The sequence below is a fragment of the Phyllobates terribilis genome, unplaced genomic scaffold (genome assembly GCF_046119375.1).
Source record: "Phyllobates terribilis strain yellow unplaced genomic scaffold, ASM4611937v1 Scaffold_11__3_contigs__length_659146591, whole genome shotgun sequence".
In the NCBI taxonomy this organism is placed as follows: domain Eukaryota; kingdom Metazoa; phylum Chordata; class Amphibia; order Anura; family Dendrobatidae; genus Phyllobates; species Phyllobates terribilis.
In genome coordinates, this window is record NW_027362771.1 from 332381895 (window position 1) to 332399375 (window position 17481).

The 17481-nt window shown below is 45.5% G+C and overlaps 1 protein-coding gene across 8 annotated transcripts in view; it reads left to right on the forward strand.

Annotated features, from left to right (window-relative positions):
- Positions 1 to 17481, forward strand: part of HERC1 (HECT and RLD domain containing E3 ubiquitin protein ligase family member 1) — a 175759-nt gene that overhangs the window by 67837 nt on the left and 90441 nt on the right. For all 8 annotated transcript variants that reach the window (XM_073652698.1, XM_073652700.1, XM_073652697.1 and 5 more), the window contains 11 exons: positions 2103 to 2246; positions 2327 to 2454; positions 2558 to 2702; positions 4420 to 4591; positions 6469 to 6603; positions 6854 to 7019; positions 7667 to 7792; positions 14694 to 14915; positions 15879 to 16031; positions 16541 to 16673; positions 17068 to 17259. In XM_073652698.1, the coding sequence (XP_073508799.1) occupies positions 2103 to 2246; positions 2327 to 2454; positions 2558 to 2702; positions 4420 to 4591; positions 6469 to 6603; positions 6854 to 7019; positions 7667 to 7792; positions 14694 to 14915; positions 15879 to 16031; positions 16541 to 16673; positions 17068 to 17259 (1716 nt within the window). The remainder of the gene's footprint in view (positions 1 to 2102; positions 2247 to 2326; positions 2455 to 2557; positions 2703 to 4419; positions 4592 to 6468; positions 6604 to 6853; positions 7020 to 7666; positions 7793 to 14693; positions 14916 to 15878; positions 16032 to 16540; positions 16674 to 17067; positions 17260 to 17481) is intronic.

The following is a 17481-nucleotide window of genomic DNA, read 5'->3' on the forward strand; positions in this document are numbered from 1 at the left end:
CAGAGCGGTGAAGGGCCTGCGGTCACATGACTGTGACGTCACCGCAGGTCCTCAAGCGATGCCGGCATTCAGAGAGAAGCCGCCGGACAGGTGAGTATAAACTTTATTTGTTATTTTATACTTTTTTTACAGGTACAATGGTACCCAGGTCTGGATGAGAGTCTCCTCTCCTCCAGAACTGGGTACCATCCGCACATAGAGACGCATAGAAGCCGCTTGTACAAATGTACAGTCGCGGTTTCTGTGCGTCTCAATGCAAGTCAATGGCGGGAGTTCCGCTGCACTTCCGCAAAATTAAATGACATGCTGCGGATTTTTGTACGTAGCATAAACGCTGCGGAAAAATCCGCAGCATGTGCATAGAACATGCGGAATCCCCTTGGGGACCATGGGGTGCGGATTACCTAGCGTTTTTCAAGCGTTTCCGCTGCGGAAATTCCGCAGCATAAACGCTTGAAAAACGCTACGTGGGCACACAGCCTAAATGCTGGAACTCAAATGGAATGTCACAGGAAGTAAAGACCACAGATATAGGGATTAGCTGTATAGGGAAAACAGTAAGACCTTTTCAAGTAAAGCAGATTTCAAAACTGATTAAAGTTTAAAGTTTTTATCTAAATTTTTGGCGCCGATAAAATGAAAAATGCTTATACTCACCTCCCGTGCTGGCGCCTTTCCAGCGGTGTAAGCACTCGCGGCCCCGGGGCTCTCGGGCGGTCGTTATGACCAGGGCTGTGGAGTCGGTAAGCCAAACCTCCGACTCCAACTCCCGACTCCTCAATTTCCCTGACTCCGACTCCCTCATACATGGCTCTTGTTTAAAGTGATGAATTTACTGTAGCACAGATTCATCTCAGCTAAAAGTCTAGACCCTTAGATCAGGAATAGGACATTTCATAACTTTCCCAAATTCTTATGAAAAAATATTCCCCACAATCTGCATTGAACTACTGTACCCAATTTATTATATATTTTAGGAGTTGGAGTTGGTTCATTTTATACCAACTCCGACTCCACCAAAATGGGCTCCGACTCCGACTCCAAAGCCCTGGTTATGACATGTGAGCCATGCGCCCAATCAGCGCTGGTGTCACTGTCTGCACCTTCGGACAAGTCGAACATCAAGAGAAAGTGAGAGAGCAACTGCAGCCCAGACTTCCTCTTGATGTTCGATTTGTCCAAAGGCGCAGACAGTGACACCAGCGCTGATTGGGTGTAGGGCTCTCGTGTCATAACCGCACAAGAACCCCAGGATCGCGAGTGCCGCCACCGCTGGAAAGGCGCAAGCACGGGAGGTGAGTATAAGCCTTTTTATTTTATCGGGGCCAAGCGTGGGGTATTAGAAGGGGTTGTCAAAATAGTGGACAACTTCTTTAAAAATAGGTATTTATTCAGGACATTTTACGAATCGGATAACCGCTTTTAAGGCTGATTTAGTATTTTTTTTCTCTAAGTGAAATGGGAATGTAGCCTCGCTGATGTGTCATCCACAGTCTTGCTCTGTACTACTCCTATGATCTTTTTAGTGCATGCATGTGAAAAAATCCAGCACTTCCACCCTATTGGGTGTGTTGGTATGCTTTAGTGCCATGCCACTGCAATCAACTGCGTTAACTAAAGGGGTGTTCTCATCTTTATAAATTATTGGCATATCCACAACATATACCTCTCCTCTCCCCTTTAAGAACACATGCTCCCACAGCTGAGCCAAAAATGCTTTTGTGTGGAGTCAGGGGTGAAAGCTCCAGAACAAGCTATCTAAGGCATACGGCCACTTCTAAGCAGCGCTTAGCTTTTTATGTAACTTTCATGGATCTTACTAGCGAGGGCCATCTTTATTGAATCCTTTTATGCAAAGCAGCCACTGTGAATTTGCAGAAGAGTAGCACAGAACATCTCCTCTTTTATCAGATACTCTAACCTAGAATATCATTTATGGTATATCTACAGGAATGCCTATGGTGGGAATAGATACCTCTGTGAACTGCTCTCTTGACATGGTCCAAAGTATTGTATTACATACACTATAATATTTTATGCATTTGGACAAATAAAGTTTATTTGTAGTGCTGTAGCTACATATTCTCTGTATTATTATACAGGTCATGGAGACAGTAATAGTCGGAATATCCCCACTCTGGTAAAGGATATCAGTAACGTAGGTGAAGTCTCATGTGGAAGCTCTCACACAATTGCCTTGTCGAAAGATGGAAGAACTGTTTGGTCATTTGGGGGAGGAGATAATGGTATGTCCTTAATAATACATTTGTATTGCCGCTAATGGTCAATCTGAATTGGTTTTAACCTTGGTGCATATTTTTTGTAGGAAAATTGGGCCACGGAGACACTAACAGGGTATACAAACCAAAGGTGGTGGAAGCACTGCAGGGCATGTTCACACGGAAGGTGTGTGCCGGCAGTCAGTCCTCCCTAGCGCTGACATCAACAGGACAGGTATATTTATTAGATGTTCCGAGTATAACTAAGATGTTATTTCATCTCTGATTGCTTGCTTTATAATGTAGGTACTTAAGATATTGTCTTTTCTTGTTTTCAGGTTTATGCTTGGGGGTGTGGAGCTTGCCTGGGGTGTGGTTCTTCAGAAGCAACTGCTTTGCGTCCTAAACTTATTGAAGAACTAGCTGCCACAAGAATAGTGGATATTTCTATAGGAGACAGCCACTGTCTTGCACTTTCACATGGTACCAACATAAACATGTCTGTGTCTATGTGTGTGTATGTGTGTTTATGTATGTACAGTCCTGCTCATCGTTATTGGCACCCATGAAGTTTAAGTACATAATGTGGAATATCTCCTGAAAAAAATGAATCAAGTGAAACCGTTTTTTTGTATAGAGCACTCGTGTTAAATACAAAAGAGCAAATGATAACCAATAATTTAAAACAAAAAACAATGGGAGGGAAAAATAGAAAAACCTAAAGCTTGCTGTGACACTGGTATTGGCACCCTTTACATTAATTTAGTATGGAAACACATTTTGACTCGCCTGTGGTAAATCACAAAAGAAAATCCCCTGTGATTGTCGGTTCCCATGTGACATGAATTAGTAAATGAATGATGACATTAGTGTTTTAAAAAGCCACATGGTAGGCCCTGTTACTTTGTCACAATGGTGAAGACTAATGAGATGTCTGCGGACATCAGAACTGCTATTATTAGCAAACACAATACTTCCAAAGGGTATAAGGCCATCTGCAAAGATCTTGATATCCCAGTTTCAACAGTGCACAGTGTTATTAAGAAGTTTGCCAAACATGCAATCGTCAAGAACCTCCCTGGACATGGGGAAAAGAGGACAATTGGCAAGAGATGTCTTCGAAGGTTGGTGCGAATGGTGGAAAAAACACCACGTCAAACATTCAAAGGCCTGAGGGCCAACCTGGAACAGTCTGGGGTCATGGTTTCAACAAGTACCATACGCCGCATACTAAACAAAGCAGAGCTTTATGGGCGAAGGCCAAGGAAGAAACCATTGCTGAAGGAGCGACTGACCTTTGCTAAAGAATACCTTGACAAACCGCAATCTTTCTGGGAAAATGTTCTGTGGACAGATGATACAAAAATAGAGCTTTTTTGGGCAATGCGAAGCAACAGTTTGTTTGCAGACTGCGCAATGAAGCTTGTAAGAAAAAGAACACCTTACCAACAGCTAAGCATGGTGGAGGATCCATAATGCTGTGGGGTTGCTTTGCTGCGTCTGGTACTGGAGGCCTTGCCCGTATCACAGGAATCATGAATTCATAGAATTATCAAGAGATTTTAGAGCGAAATGTCCTACCCATTGTAAGAGAACTTTTGATTTGAAAATCATGGGTCCTCCAGCAAGACAATGACCCAAAGCACACATCCAAAAGTACACAGGAATGGTTGAAAAAGAAAAAATTGACTCTTTTAAAATGGCCAACAATGAGTCCTGACCTCAATCCCATTGAAAATCTTTGGGGTGAGCTGAAATCTGCCATTGGGAAATAGAATCCTGCAAACATTCAAGAGCTTGAACAAACTGGGAGAAAATTCCAGCTGAGAAGTGCAAGAAGCTTGTAGATGACTACAAGAAACTTTTGGAGGCTGTCATCAATACCAAAGGGTGTGCAACCAAGTATTAATTAGGGGTGCCTTTATTGCTTCACATGCTTTTTATTCTGTTCCTTATTTTATATTGCAACATGGAAGTTGAAAAACAACCTTTTATTGTTGTATTACTTTGGACCACTAATCACAAAATCCTGAGGATATGACGTTGGTACATTTCCATTTATTTCTGAAGATATTGTACAGTCTATATGAAAAAAATGAATGGGTGCCAATAATGGTGAGCAGCACTAATATATTGCAATGTGGTTACATATTTGTTTTTGTGTGCATGATGTTAATGTATTCTACCATTCTTTTTCCAGATAATGAAGTTTATGCCTGGGGCAATAATTCTATGGGTCAGTGCGGTCAAGGTAATTCAACTGGCCCCATTACTAAACCAAAAAAAGTGAGTGGACTGGATGGAGTGGCTATACAGCAGATCTCTGCGGGTACATCCCACAGCCTGGCATGGACCGCTCTGCCAAGGGACAGGTAAACACACATTTTGTTTATGCTAAAATTGTCACAGATTTCTTTTAAAGTTCTTGTAGAACCAATACCTACAAGAATGACTCCGTGATACGAGAAGAAACTGAGACTGGAAATGATAGAGAGCCAAACATCTTGAAAGACTTTAAGTCATTGCTGAGAAAAAGCTTCTGTCAAACAACAAAGCTCCTGGAAGTGACAATATTCCAATAGAGCTAATAGTCTTCTGAAGCCGAAGTTGATGTCATCACACCCCTGTGTCAACAGATATGGACAACTGGCAATGGCCCAAGGACTGGACAAGATCTGTGTTTATTCCTGTTATGAAGAAGGGAGATGCTACCGACTGTGGAAACTATTGGACTATTGCTCTCAAACGTCATATCAGCAAAATACTACTGAAGATCCTACAAAGACGGCTACTGCTTTACTTTGACAAAGAACTACCGGAGGAACAAGCAGGATTCGGAAAAGGCAGAGGTACAATAGATGTGATTGCTAACATTAGATGGATAATGGAAAAGGCCAAAGAATACAACAAGATCTATTTTTGCTTCGACCACATCAAAGCCTTCGACACTGGTGATCACCAGAAGCTTTGGGATACCATGAAGGATATGGGTGAGCCGAACCATGTGATCAGCCTCATTAGGAACCTTTACATCGACCAAGAAGCAACAGTCCGAAAAGTACATGGTGACATGGCATGGTTCAAAGTAGATCGAGGCAAGTCTGCATCCTGTCACCATTTCTCTTCAATTTATATGCAGAAGCTATTTTCAAGAAGGCTGGACTTGCTGAAAAAGAAGGAATCAAAATGAATCATTAACAATCTTAAATACTCAGACGATACAACATTGATGGCAACACATGTAGATGGAAAGAAGGACTTATTATGGAGTGTCAAGATAGAAAGCTCGAACCTGGGACTGCTACTCAATACAAAGAAGACAAAGATATTCACTACTGCCAGGTATGACTGGGACACAATTGAGATGGACGTTGATGAACTCTAAGTTGTAAAGGACTTCAACTTACTCAGATCAATGATCACTCAAGATGCAGCGACGACACTGTAAGTCAATAGGAGAATAGCTATGGGCAAATCAACAATGAAGTCACTGGACAAGGTCTTCAAATCGAGGAACTTTTCACTGGCGATGAAGACATGGCTCATACATAGTTTCGTCTTTTCTGTGGTAACATATGGATTACCTGGACGATAAAGAAACAAGACAGAAGAAGAATCAGTGCCTTAGAAATGTGCTGCTGGAGAAGGATTTTATCAATACTATGGATGGAAAGAAGAGAAAATAAATCAATTTTGGAACAAATCAAGCCAGACGTGTCACTTGAAGCAAATATAACCAAGCTACAACTTGCCTACTTTGTATGATGTCTCCAAAGAAAGCAATCACTGGAGAAGACCTTCATGGTCATAAGAATATGAACAAGGCGAATAGTTAGACCAGCAACCAGATGGCTTGATATTATCCAGATAATGGCACATAAGACCCTGGTGGACCCATCTAAGCTTGCATAAGATCGATCTTCCTATAGATCGTTCTTCCATCAAGTCGCCATGCAGTTTCATTTGGATCAGTGAAGTAAACTGTGCTATAGTATAAAGACTATCATAGCCTTTGGAGGATATTAGAATTTATAACGAGCCAATGACATTTTTTTTCATGGTGGTAAAAGTAGAATCAAAGAAAAAATGAGCATATAAATAGGTTTTGATAATTTGTGTTAATAGCATTGTGTAATTTGTGTTTTTTATTTTTTGTTGATTTAAAAATAAAAAATAAATTATAAAAAAGGTGATAGATGGCTGAGTAAGCTGAAAACACCACTAATCTAACGTTTCTGCTCCATTTTAGACAAGTGGTTGCATGGCATCGTCCCTATTGTGTTGATCTAGAAGAGAGCACCTTCTTCCATTTGCGATCCTTCTTGGAACGATACTGTGAGAAGATTAATAGTGACGTCCCTCCTTCGCCTTTTCCATCATCCAGGTATTGATGGTGCTTTAAGGGTTGTGGCATGAACACATTACATCATAATTGATTCTGCTAAATTTGGAGAAATTTTGCGTTAATAACTTTTTCCTTTTGAGATCACCTCTTTGTCTTATCTCTATATTTTAGTTACTCCGTACTAGAAAGGGCTATAAAGGTGTCAATCTATACTTTCCAATTGACTTATTGCCTTAATAACTCATATCATTCCTGCTTTATAACCTTACGTATACCTTCATTTATATAGGGAACACCATCACTTCCTAAAGCTGTGCCTGAAAATGCTATCCAACCATCTAGCTCTTGCCTTAGCTGGTGGAGTTGCTACCAGCATCTTGGGTCGTCAAGCTGGTCCTCTTCGCAACTTGCTGTTTCGGCTAATGGATGCAAGTGTGCCAGATGAAATTCAGGAGGTATTGACTTAGTTATTCATTTATTCACTAATATAGACTGGTTAAGATGCTTTAGATCAGGAATGTCAAAAAGCATAAAGAGGTCCAAAATTGAAAACTTGGACAAAGTCGTGGACCAGCCAGTATACAGAATAATGGGCTCCACATAGTCCTCGATACAGAAAAATGGGCCCCACATAGTCCTCGATACAGAATAATGGGCCCCACATAGTCCTCGATGCAGAATAATGGGCCCCACATAGTCGTCGATTTAGAATAATGGGCCCCACATAGTCGTCAATGCAGAATAATGGGCCCCACATAGTCCTCGATGCAGAATAATGGGCCCCACATAGTCCTCGATGCAGAATAATGGGCCCCACATAGTCCTCGATGCAGAATAATGGGCCCCACATAGTCCTCGATGCAGAATAATGGGCCCCACATAGTCCTCGATGCAGAATAATGGGCCCCACATAGTCCTCGATGCAGAATAATGGGCCCCACATAGGAATGGTGGTTCTGGTATTGCCGGCAAAATAAAACCACCCAGCGGGCTAGATTTGGCTCACGGGCCAGAGTTTGACATGTATGCTTTTGATGATTTAGTAATATGAGACTGATTCATTATTTACATTATTCTCTTTTGATGATCTTTATATATTTAGGTTGTGATTGAGACCCTTTCTGTTGGAGCAACCATGCTGCTGCCTCCTTTACGGGAAAGGATGGAGTTGTTGCATTCTCTCTTGCCTCAGGGGCCTGATAGATGGGAAAGTCTCTCAAAGGGCCAGGTATACACATTTTGAAATGAATGCAATCTTAATTATTCTGTAGTTTAAGTGACATTCTAATAGCAACATAAACATGTACAAATCTCACATTTTAAGGTTTGTTTGTGCTATTCAATTCTAAAAAAAAAAAATTAACACATTAACTAAAAATGAGTCCTATGTTTTGGGGTTGGAGGGCGACATGCTGACACACTATGGATGGATGAATGGATAAAGTCTCTGAAGCATGTTTTTTATCTTCTTTTTTTCATCTCTACATGGAGAAGCAGGCATTTGTTGAGTACAGACTATATGCTTATCAATTGCGGCTCGCTCACACCGCCGTATACAATGCTATACAATTTTTTTTTCAGATAGTACTCAGACCAGTATTGTTCGATGGGGCAGTGCTGATGACCACATTTTTTTTTACTCTGTCGCCTCATTGGGGACACAGGACCATGGGTGTTATGCTGCTGTCAGCTAGGAGGCGACACTATGCATAATCTGAAAAAGATTAACCGTGGCTCCTCCTCTGCAGTATACACCCCTGGACGGCGTCAGCCTTCTCCAGTTTTTGCTTAGTGTCGCATAGGAGGCACACCTAAAATTTTTTACTCCGGTTTTTTTCCAACGGGATTACAGATGAAGAAAAGTGGGTCTCCTGCGAGACTCCTGGCATGGCTCCTTCCTATGCCCCCTATTATATGGTGCATAGTTGAAGTCGAGATGGCTATTCCCCATGTCGCTCCTTCCCCAGCCCCTCGAGTGCTGGTTCGAAGTCGAGACCCCCCTATTCCTTTTGGTTTCTGGGTTGAGGTCGAGGCGAGGATAAAGGCCCCTGATGGTGACAACAGCACCCTCCCTAATCCCCCTCTGGGGGTATTAGGTTGATACGCCTCAGGTAGGGCCTGTACAGGCAGCAATCTGCAGCTCCCAGTAGCTAGCACACCGCACTGAATCCAGGGACCCCAGCCCTGCTGCGGACTCCTGTTGGGGCCGGGGGGGAGTGCAGGCAGGCATACAGACACAAGCCTTCCTGTCTCTGCGGCAGCACCAGCGCTATGGTGCCTCAGGGGGGCCCTTCCACTGATTTCCCCACCGCTATCCTGCCTTTAAATCCGGGGGGGGGGGGTCCGGTTCAGATCCGGCCCCCTCCCGGACTTCCGCGCCGGCCTGGAGCCCCTTTGGGCATCAGGTTTCTAATTTAGACCGCGGCTCCGGCCTAGCAGAAGCCGCCACCCCCTCTCCGCCCCCCGGATGACGAATATGACACTCTACAGCGTCATAGAAGGGGCGGATCCATACTGAAAGGGCACATTTTCACAGCAAACTGCCGCCCTTTTCAGCTCTCTGCCCCCCATCTTCCTCAGGTTTACTCCGGCGGCCATTATCTACTGCAGGAAAAGATTAACCCTGCAGCTACCGGTCGGCAGATACAGACCCGGCCTGCCAGTCTCCGGGGAGGCACAGGACTGTGGATGTTCGGCGCTGGACCTACAGGTACACTGGTGGGGTAAGATCACAGCTGGAGTTTCTCCCTCGGCTGTGAATCCTATAAACTCCTCTGCATAGCCAGGGTCCTCTGCATAGCCACCCCTGTGCACTATGCCGGGCTCAAGGTCCAAGAGAACCAGGCAGGACTGCTATTATGCACTCTGTACAGCCTGCAGTAATACTCTCCCCAGTGGCAGCATGTACCCGCACTGCCAGGACTGCATCCAGACTGCTGTGCCAGAGCCCCAAGAAGCCCCTGCTAATACTTCAGTGTTTAATGCCACGCCGGAATGGGTCACTCAGATGTTACAATCTATGACGCAGTCTATAGATAGCTTCACATCCACATTGCTTCAGGCTCTGCAGAGTCATGCCTCGGCTATGAACACTACCCAGCAAAGGGAGAGTTCCACTCAGGGACATGACGGCACGGACACATCCACATCTAGGTCAGGAAGCAAGCGGACCCACAGGTCACGTTCATCTACGTCATCCCATACCACACGGTCATCCCCCTTCTAGGGAGAGACACTGTAGTCCCAGCTCATCTAGACCGTCCCCTGCCAGGGACAGACAATACAGATCCCCACAGCCATCCCTGACCAGAGAAGGCCTCCGCTCCGGTTCACCCAGCAGGAGATTCCTTAGCAATACACAGGATTCGGAAGACATCTGTGATTCCGACTCAGACAAGGAAACCGTAGGGTCCCTAATCCCTATCCCCCCTAGCAATACAGCGTTAGTTGATGATCTAATCTCATCCATCCATCGGGTGCTGGACATCTCTGATCCACCCCCGGAGACACCAGGACATAAGATTTCCTTTGAAGGAGTTCTGAAACCGCCTAAGGTCTTCTTTGACCACCCAGAGTTTAAGGCGATCCTTAAAAAGCAGTTCTCACAGCTTGAGAAGAAGTTTACCAATCGCAAATATCTGGAGACGCGGTACCCCTTCCCACAGAAGGTCACCAAACAATGGACAGATCCACCTGAAGTGGATCCCCCAGTCTCTAGGCTAGCAGCACAGTCACTCCTTTCACTGCCAGATAGCTCAACCCTCAGGGACGCAGCAGACTTGCAGGTAGAACGCATGGCTCATTCAATTTTCGAGGCCGCATGGGCCTCCCTGGCTCCTGCGTTCGCCTCAGTTTGGGCCGCCAAGACCATCCTGGCTTGGGCCCAAAATTTACAAGCTAGCCTACAAATATCTGCTCCTGAGCTGTCGGACCAAGCGGCCCAAATAGCAGTTGTAGCAGATTACGTGCTTCATGCAGCTGTGGATTCTGCAAAGGGTGCAGCGGGGATAGCATCAAACGCCATCACGATTCGGCGTGTCCTCTGGCTGCGGGAATGGAAAGCAGATGCAGCCTCAAAGAAGTCCCTTACGCACCTCCCGTACCTCAGTGGTCGACCAAACACACTTACAAGAAGCGTAACCAAACTCGATTCCGATCCTTTCGGAACTCTTCCGGCTGGTCCGTCTCGCGACCAGCACAAAATAGCAACCACTCCCCACGTGGGGACAACTCGCGGTCTACGCAAAAGTTGGACAAGACCTGGCAGTCAAGAGCAGGCCAGTCAAAGTTCAAAGGAGGAAAATCTCAGATTTCCTCCTCATCATGACTCACGGACTCCGGAAGACCCCCCACCTATTACAGAAGACAGGTGGGTCAGGGAACTAGTGTCTTCGGGATACAAGATAGAGTTCACTTCCAACCCTCCAAACACACTCTTTCTGTCTGTTCCCCCAAAACCACCAGCCAAGGCTTGTGCCTTCCACCAAGCGGTCTCCTCGCTTCTTCAAGCAGAAGTCATAGTACTGATCCCCGCGGCCGAGCGCTTCCAAGGGTTCTACTCAAATTTATTCGTAGTCCCCAAGAAAGGAGGCGGCATACGGCCCATACTGGACCTAAAACAGCTCAACAAATATGTACGGGTACGTCATTTCCGCATGGAGTCCCTTCGGTCCATCATTGCGTCCATGGAGAAGGGAGAATTTCTCGCCTCCATAGACATACAAGATGCATACCTGCATATACCAATTGCGCCCGCCCATCAGCGATTTCTCAGGTTTGCAATCAACCATGACCACTACCAGTTTGTGGCTCTCCCGTTTGGACTCGCCACGGCTCCCAGACTGTTTACCAAAGTCATGGCAGCCACCATGGACATCCTGCACTCCAGAGGCATAGTAGTCGTTCCATACCTGGATGATCTTGTCAAGGCTCCCACCTTCAAGGACTGCGAGCTCAGCGTCTCCATCACAATCGACATTCTGAGTCGCCTGGGCTGGTTATTCAACCTACAAAAGTCATCACCAACCCTGAGTCGGTCTCTAACCTTCCTGGGAATGTTATTCAACACCTTCAGGGGTCTAGTGCTCCTTCCCAAGGACAAGGCACTGCCTCTCCGTTTAGGAGTTTGCACCCTCCTAAGCAAACCCCCTCGATCTCTCCTATTTGCCATGAGAGTCCTCGGCAGGATGGTGGTGGCAATGGAAGTGGTCCCATTTGCCCAGCTTCACCTCAGGCCTCTCCAACTAGCCATCCTCAAGTCATGGGATAGGAACCCTTTTTCTCTCGACAGGGAGTTCCAGTTCTGACCACCGACGCAAGCCTGACGGGTTGGGGGTGCGGTACACCTACGCCACAGAGCACAGGGCAATTGGTCCCCAGCAGAAGCGACCATGCCCATCAACATCTTGGAAATTCGTGCCATCCTCCTGGCGTTGAGAGCCTTCCATCACTTACTGGCAGCCTCTCACATCAGAGTACAGTCAGACAATGCCACGGCTGTGGCATATGTGAATCACCAAGGGGGGACCCGCAGTGCCCAGGCGATGCGAGAAGTGACACACATTCTCCACTGGGCGGAAGACACAGGTTCGGTTCTCTATGCGGTCCACATTCCGGGTGTGGACAACTGGGAAGCAGACTTCCTCAGCCAGCAAGGAATGGACTCGGGAGAGTGGTCTCTCCATCCCGAAGTTTTTCGCCAGATCTGCCATCGCTGGGGGACTCCGGACGTGGACCTAATGGCATCCCACTTCAATGCCAAGGTCTCCAACTTCATGGCCAGAACACACGACCCGCGGGCGCTAGGAGCGGACGCCCTGGTTCAGGACTGGACAAAGGTCCTGCTCATGTACATTTTTCCACCTCTCCCCCTGATATTCAGAGTGGTGAGGAAGATCAAGCAAGATTGAGTTCCAACCATCCTAATCGCACCAGACTGGGCCAGACGTACATGGTACGACGACATCATACAGCTCACAGCAGACGTCCCCTGGCGTCTCCCCGACCGCCCGGATCTTCTGTCACAAGGCCCGTTCTACCACCAGAACTCAGGGGCCCTCAATTTGACGGCGTGGCTATTGAGACCTGGGTTTTAACCCAGTCAGGGTTCTCGCCTGACGTCATTGGAACCATGATCAGGGCACGGAAGCCAACCTCTGCAAAGATTTATTACCGTACCTGGAAAGCCTTCTTTACCTGGTGTGAATCTCGTGGCCAGACCCCATTCCCTTATTCCCTCCCCAGGGTACTTGGGTTTCTCCAATCGGGTCTGGAGGCCAGACTGTCCCTGGCCTCCCTTAAGAGCCAGGTGTCAGCTCTCTGTGCTTTTTCAGAGATGCATTGCTAACAAGCCGCAAGTAAGGACATTTCTTCAGGGGGTTTCCCGATTGGTTCCCCCCTACAGACCACCACTAGAAACGTGGGATCTCAACCTGGTGCTGACAGCATTGCAGGAAACACCTTTTGAACCCCTTAGGGAAGTCCCACTCCGCCTTCTATCCCAGAAAGTGGTTTTCCTGGTGGCAATCACCTCGCTACGCAGGGTGTCTGAACTCACAGCACTCTCCTGCAGACAACCCTTCCTGGCTTTTTACCAGGACAAGGTAGTTCTCCGTACGGTCCCCTCCTTCCTTCCAAAGGTTGTGTCCAACTTCCACCTCAATGAGGAAATTTCACTGCCATCCCTCTGTCCGGTCCCGGTTCATAGAGTGGAGAAGGCTCTGCATACGCTTGACCTTGTCAGGGCTCTGCGTATCTATGTGTCTAGGACTTCGCCCTTCTGGAAGTCTGATTCTCTTTTCCTTCTTCTGGAAAGCGGCCGCAAGGGTCTACCAGCTTCCAAAGCTACCCTTGCCAGGTGGATCAAATCCACCATACAAGAGGCCTACCGCCTCAAAAATTCTCCTCTTCCAGCAGGTATTACGGCACACTCTACACGTGCGGTAGGGGCCTCCTGGGCCATTCGACACCAGGCCTCGGCACAAGTGTGTAAGGCAGCCACCTGGACTAGCCTACACACATTTACGAAACACTACAGGGTTCATAGCCAGTCCTCAGCAGACGCGAGCCTGGGTAGACGTATTCTGCAGGCGGCAATGACTCCAATTCTAGGGGCCTGTCTACACAATATTCATCCATTGCTTCCCACCCAGGGACTGCTTTGGGACGTCCCATGGTCCTGTGTCCCCCAATGAGGCGACAGAGTAAAGGAGATTTTTGTGTACTCACCGTAAAATCTTTCTCTTAGCCTCTAATTGGGGGACACAGCTCCCACCCTGTTGCCCATTGTTATGTTGAGTTCTCATATTGTTTTTTTCTTGAGCTCGTACATAGTTGCCTTCTTATAGGCATGGTTATGTTATCCATGTTACGTTCCTCCTATTGCTTTTGCACAAAACTGGAGAAGGCTGACGCCGTCTAGGGGTGTATACTGCAGAGGAGGAGCCACGGTTAATCTTTTTCAGATTATGCATAGTGTCGCCTCCTAGTGGACAGCAGCATAACACCCATGGTCCTGTGTCCCCCAATTAGAGGCTAAGAGAAAGAGATTTTACGGTGAGTACACAAAAATCTCCTTTTTTCATTGAGAGAATCTGTCAGTGAAAAAAATTGCAGCATGCTGCGATTTCACTCTGAAATTGGATGTCACTCACCCGTTCAAGTCTATGGGTACGTGGAGAACTTCGGACTGCGCTTGGATGACATCTGAGTGCAGTCTGATTTCCACGTTCTCACACAATTGAGAAGGAGAAATTTTGTCCTCCATCTTCTCAGTGTGCTACGTTTCGCTCATCCAGGAGAATCGGTTCACACTATGCTGACACTCGGAACAAACTCTGATCAGCGCTTGATTGGAGTGTCATTAGCATAACTGACCCGATTCTCTCGGACGAGAGAATCTACAATCGTGTGACCCTGGCCTCAGCTTGTGATCTGCTTAAAGAGCTCAGCTTTTAGCATCTCTGCCTGTTTTTAGTCCAGCGGCCTAGTGCACATTGATCAATGACTCTGACCTGTCACAAAGATAGTTTAGAAGATTTTAACAAAAGTGTAATAGTTTTTTAGCATTAGTTGTGACTGTAGGTGTATGTAAAGTTTTCATCTCCATGTTATTTTTTGGCTTGCGACAGAGAATGCAGCTGGATATCATCCTCACAAGCTTGCAGGATCACACACACGTGGCATCATTACTGGGATACAGCTCTCCTTCTGATTCTTCTGACAGCTCATCATTGCCACTGTCTTATGGCCCAAGCTCTGACCCCAGCTACATTGCGCAGACCAGCCATCCAGACACTCACCTGGCTGAGATCCTAATGAAGACACTTCTTCGAAACCTGGGCTTTTACACGGTATGAACAGATAAATGTAGCGTCCATTACATTCATCCAGCAGACGAAGACTACTGTCAGAATTCATTCTGTTGAACTAGTTCACTCATAATAAGTTCAAAATCAATATTTGGCAGTGACAAATGTAATATAGAAAACAGCAGAGTGGATACTAAATGCATCAGTAGGTGTTTCTTTAAAGACTTGTCCAGGACTTGGATACTGATGACCAATACTCAGGATCGGTAAATATGGAGGTCTGAAACCTGCCTCCACCACTGATAATCTGCTTAGTTTCAGTCGCTGCAAACAGTGCACAGAGCTGGGACACTGCAATTCTATACACAGTGTAATGACCGTTCTTGGTTACAAGTCAAAAAACATTCACTTCAATGGAAGCCGAGCTGTAGTATCTGAGAACGGCCACCACATGATGTATGGAGCGCTGCTGTCATGGCTCTGTGCGGTGTTTGTAGGTCCCACAGCAGCCAAAAGTTAGAGCTCCTGTGTATGGAGGAGTTAGGAGAGATACCTGCCGGCCAAACCATTGTTTGCTGAAGCAAGGAGCTCCTGTGTATAAAGGAGTTGGGAGACATATCAGGCAGCCAAACCATTGTTTGCTGAAGCAGGAGCTCCTGTGTATAGAGGAGTTGGGAGACATACCTGTCGGCCCAGCCATCCTTTGCTGAAGGGAGAGCTCCTGTGTATGGAAGAGTTGGAACAGTTACCTGCCGGCCAAACCATCGTTTGCTTGACAGATATATCTATTGTGTATCTGTCTTCTAAGTTCTGGACAGCCCCTTTTACAATGGTTTGTGGAAATCTAAGGATTAAATTGCAGTTGTTAAAAGGTGTTGTAATTTATGTCTTTGCGTGTATTTAATGCAATACTGCTAGTATATGTGACTGTACACCTAAGGTGATTTGTGCCACATTGAGCAATACTTTATGTACTTTCTATTGACCTTGTTATTTTTTTGTTAGGACCAAGCTTTCGGTGAATTGGAGAAAAACAGTGATAAGCTAATCGTGGGGGCCTCCTCATCAGAAAATAGCCAGCCAGCTCATCTCCACGAGCTACTTTGCTCTTTACAGAAACAGCTACTTGCATATTGCCATACCAACAACATAAGTGAGGTATGAATTGTAACAAAATGCAATGATAAAAGCAGTTATAGAATTGTCTGCTTGGACAATCGGCAAAAATAGGACATTCAGCTATTTGTTTGTGTTGCTTGGAATAAATCCTCAGTTCCTTAGAGATTATTATGTATCATCAAGTCTGCAACAATGCAGCACGGTGGCTCAGTGGTTAGCACTGTAGCCTTGCAGCGTTGGGGTCCTGGGTTCAAGTCCCACTAAGGACAGCATCTGCAAAGAGTTTATATGTTCTCCCCATGTTTGCGTGGATTTCCTCCTGGTTCTCCGGTAGATTGTGAGCCCCAATGGGGACAGTGCCCATGTCGTCTGTAAAGTCCTGTGGAATTAATGGAGCTATATAAGTGAGTAAAATAAATAAATAAATGTATGCAAAGTAAAGCCAATGTACATTGCTCAGTAGCATCATTTCTGGATTACTCATACAACATTTTAACACTAGTGCACCAGACATATTACCCATCAACCTTACTTTTTTTACTTTTCAGAACTCCAGCAGTGTTGCTTTACTTCACAAACATCTCCAACTCCTTCTTCCTCATGCCACAGACATCTACTCCCGGTCTGCTACACTTCTGAGAGAAAGCCCATGCAATGGGAGTGTGGGGGAAAAACTGCGTGGTATGTATTATACGTTATTACAGACTAACAGCATGAACACAGTGGATTTTAACTACTTTTAACTACTTTTACAATCTCTTAATCAGTCATATAGTGGCATTTCCAATTTAATGTCGGCATTTAGAAATACATCTGCCAGGTCTTCTAGCTCCAGTTGCTGTCTTGCTCCCTGATTTGTAAAGAAGTTCATATATATGTATAGTATGTATTAAAATCTCAAATCTTAACAGAACCGTTGACACATTTTTCTATGGATTTTACACTTTGAAAAAGCAGCAGGTGAAGTCATCTGCATATCTCGACCATGTGTTTTGTCCTGTATGAAACCCCATTCAGATGCATAGTACTTTATACATAATTTTCATGATAAATTTGTAACTGTTCTTCCTTTTAGATGTGGTCTATGTGTCTGCAGCCGGCAGCATGCTGTGTCAGCTGATTAATGCGTTGCTGTTACTGCCTGTCTGGGTCGCTAGACCTTTGCTCAGTTACCTACTGGACCTGCTGCCTCCATTAGATTGCCTAAATAGATTACTGCCCGCAGCTGTTCTTTTGGAGGATCAGGAGTTACAATGGCCGCTTCATGGTAAGTTATCATTGTTCGATTTCTGACATATTATTATTACTTATTATTATTATTATTATTATTATTATTATTACTACTACATATTATTATTATTGTTATCATCACATATTATTAACAATATTGTGTTAGACTGGAAATATGTGGCTCAATATTCAGTATCTAGTTCAAGCAATAAATAATATGACAATATACAGCAATACTATATTAGTATCAGTGTACATG